Source organism: Vitis vinifera, chromosome 13 (genome assembly GCF_030704535.1).
Source record: "Vitis vinifera cultivar Pinot Noir 40024 chromosome 13, ASM3070453v1".
Taxonomy (NCBI): domain Eukaryota; kingdom Viridiplantae; phylum Streptophyta; class Magnoliopsida; order Vitales; family Vitaceae; genus Vitis; species Vitis vinifera.
This window is the reverse complement of record NC_081817.1, coordinates 17,884,731-17,888,005: the sequence shown is the minus strand read 5'-3', so window position 1 is coordinate 17,888,005 and position 3,275 is coordinate 17,884,731. Positions and strand designations below refer to the sequence as shown.

General features: G+C 27.8%; 1 protein-coding gene across 1 annotated transcript; it reads right to left on the bottom strand.

The window, feature by feature from the left end:
* Positions 1–2,397: 2,397 nt before the first annotated feature.
* LOC104881255 (transcription factor TCP19) lies at positions 2,398–2,790 on the bottom strand. Its single transcript, XM_010660746.1, has one exon. It carries the CDS (start codon positions 2,788–2,790, stop codon positions 2,398–2,400), a length of 393 nt encoding a protein of 130 aa, XP_010659048.1.
* Positions 2,791–3,275: the final 485 nt, after the last annotated feature.

Here is a 3,275-nt window from a genome sequence, read left to right as displayed (position 1 = left end):
CAAAAGAAGAAATATACTTGGTAATCTAGAAGACGATGCTTTAAAGAAGCATCATCTTATACCTTTCTTGATGCTTGAAAAGAGTCATCTTTTCCAATTTTTATTGTACTATTGGAAGTTTGAATATTAACTAGACCTTGAATGAGAATTTGGTTGAAGCTCATTCATGAAGATATATGTACCACACAAGGTTCTCATTTAAAAGAGAAAAAAATTGCATTGTAATACATGTAAGATAATACTTGCTTTTAGAGGATTTAGCACCATGATTCATGTGATTCAAACTCTTTTGCTTGGGTACATATAAGGATATAATATTTAAAGGGAAAAAAAAAATTGGATATATATTAACCTTATATTAATATATATTAAGATATATGAACCAAGTGGATAGTCATGTGTATATCCTTATGACCAATTATCAAAAAAATTAAATTTTAAATAACTTCCTACTACCTATTTTTTTTCTTGATATTATGGTTATATAGAGTAGACTCAACTTCTTTTTGTCTTCTTTGATAGAAAGAATATCCCAACAGAAAATCAAAGGGATAAAGGGTCTCTAATCTACAAGAAAGTATGGTTTTATCCATCTTTATATTGATACAAGGTCCTGGAAAAACTAGTTCAAATTGTTCCAGAAAATATATTAGAGATGGTAGATTATTTTATGACAAAAGTTCTTTGTCAAATTTGATTGATATGATTGGATGTATGATTTATGGCTTTCATTTATATTTTTGTGTTTCTAAAAATTTGTTCTTGAAGGACACTATCTAGCCAAGAAAGTACTAATCAAACAACATTCCAACACACTAGTTACACTCAATCACCAAAGATCATGTTCCCATTTCTAAAGTCTTCAAATAACTATACTTGGTTCATGGAATAAAGGCTTCAAGATGGGTGGTGTTTGTCTATTCTAATATTATATTATTTGGAATTTGAACCTGGAAATATCCTCTATTGAGGACCGGTTTCCAAACCCATTACTATTCCTTCTTTATAAATATTCAATCCACCAAAGGTTCCTTCCTTTTAATTAATGCCTTAATAATTTTTAATGATAATCTATATCTCCTGGCTTGAATTCAATAAAAGTTACAACCACCCACTTGCAACATCAGAACACAAATTATTTGTTTTACTTGAAATATTTTTCTTATTTCATTTTTTCCTATTTTCTACTATTTTTATATGTTATTAAAAAAAAATTAAAACAATAAAGTTTATTTGAAAGTTGTTTTTTATGCATTGTTGGAAATTTTAATTCTTTTAATCATTGAAGTTTTATAATTTTTAAGATCTTTTTAAGATTTCCTTTTTCTTCCTTTCTTGTTTACCATTTTGGTTTCCATTATTAATTGATAATAAAGTTGATAACATTTTTCTTATATCAGCTAAATTGTTGTTTTTCGTTTAATTCTTGAAGTGATTTTTTAATACCAAAACATTTTCTATTCACTATTTCTAGGAGGCCATTACTTTTTCTAATGTTAGAATTAATGTAAGATTTTTATTAGATATTTGCTTGTTTTACAATGTGTCAAAAATATCAATTTGGGTCTCTATATATTATAGAATGTCATATTTATTGCATATGATTTTTGGTAAATCTAAATCAAGCTTCTCAAATTTTTTTATTTCCTAATTTCCTATTTGATATTCATTTTTTTTTTAACAATTTTCTTTGCAAAAGAATTAAATAAAAGTTTTTTTTTATATTCAAAAAAAAAATATGAAGGAAAGCTATTTCAGATGAAAAAAAAAACTAATGGCTTATTCATTGCACCAAATAGATCATTTGCATTTTAAGAAAATTTTTATTATATAAACAAAATTATGCTTTCAAATCCAAGCCACATTCAGAATATGTGAATTATAATACTGATTTATTGAACAAAAAAAAAAATTGTGTAATGAAATATTCACTACACCAAATGAATTATTTACATTTTAAGAAAAATTGCATTACACAAATATAATTATGTTTTCAATCGAAGCCGCATTAATAATATGCGACTTTTAATGCCGATTTATTAAAAAAAATTGTGGCAAATTGCACAATAAGCATAAATCAATTTCCAACAATGTTCATCTAATAATTTAGATAAATTTGAATGCAAAAGAAAATTAATAGTGGAAATATATAGAACTATTCTAATTAAAAAGCGAACATTAATACAATCCAATAGTATAAAAGAACAAAAGGCCATCAAGGCATAATAAGATTCATGAAAAATCATTCAATTGAAACTAATTAATCTAAATCATTTTCTTTGAGTAGACGCTTCTACTAAGCCTTTTTGTGGGACAACAGTTTCCTTTAAAACAAATATCACCCACCAAGAACACAAAACTAACACCAAAAGTAGTTATTATCTTTTGTATTCTCACCTAGTTCTTCTTCTCCCTTGTACTGGTGGCTTTGATGATTGCTGGTTCGACATTCTCCAAAAGCCAACAGATGGTTTGGCCAGCCCACTTGTAGTTGAGTCGTCGTGTGAGCTCAAAGAGTTCATTTGCACATCCATTTGGTAGCCGAATGCTTCGCCCACGTCCCTCCACCTTCACATGCCGATCTGTTGGTTTTTTTGTGGTCGAAACCCTAGGTTTTAGTTTTGTCGCCTTTCTCAAGACCTTTGATTCTTGTTTTGCTCCTAATGGTGCTGCTGGAAGCTCTTCAATTGCATGAATTTTTGTGTTAGCTGGAGTTCCTTCTTCGGTCATAGTTTGCGATGGCATACACTTCTCTAGAAGTTGTTCCACAGTAGGAACATCTTCATCCATATCATATAAAAACTCATGAATCATCATTAAGAAAATCAAAAAGAAAAGTTCTTAGCCAATGAAAGACTAAAATATAGAGAAAGAGGAATTGAAATTTTTTATGTAAAACAAGAGTACTAGTCAAAAAAGAAAGAAAACAATAAGCATAGAAATGAATCTAGTTATCTTGATTAGCACATCTAACTCTATCTAAATAAAAGAAAGTAGAGAAAGACAACCATATAAATTTAGTAAACATGATTCAAGTTGAATGGATTAAAATGTTAAAAAATCATTTGGTCATTTTAAAGGAGACTAAAATTCTTTTAGTACATCAAAATACTATATTTAATTAAAAAGGATTTGAAAGATAGGGATAACACTCATACCATTAATGACATGCATATATGGTTATTCGATAAAGGATACGTAAAAGAGATTAGTTTTAACATTTATACTTTAAATTTTTTTTGAATATTTTTAGTTGTTTGTTAGTGATATGTGGC

What these genes read in the sequence shown, in the direction of transcription:
- LOC104881255 (XM_010660746.1), bottom strand. Translation starts at nt 2,790, where the DNA reads ATGGATGAAGATGTTCCTACTGTGGAACAACTTCTAGAGAAGTGTATG.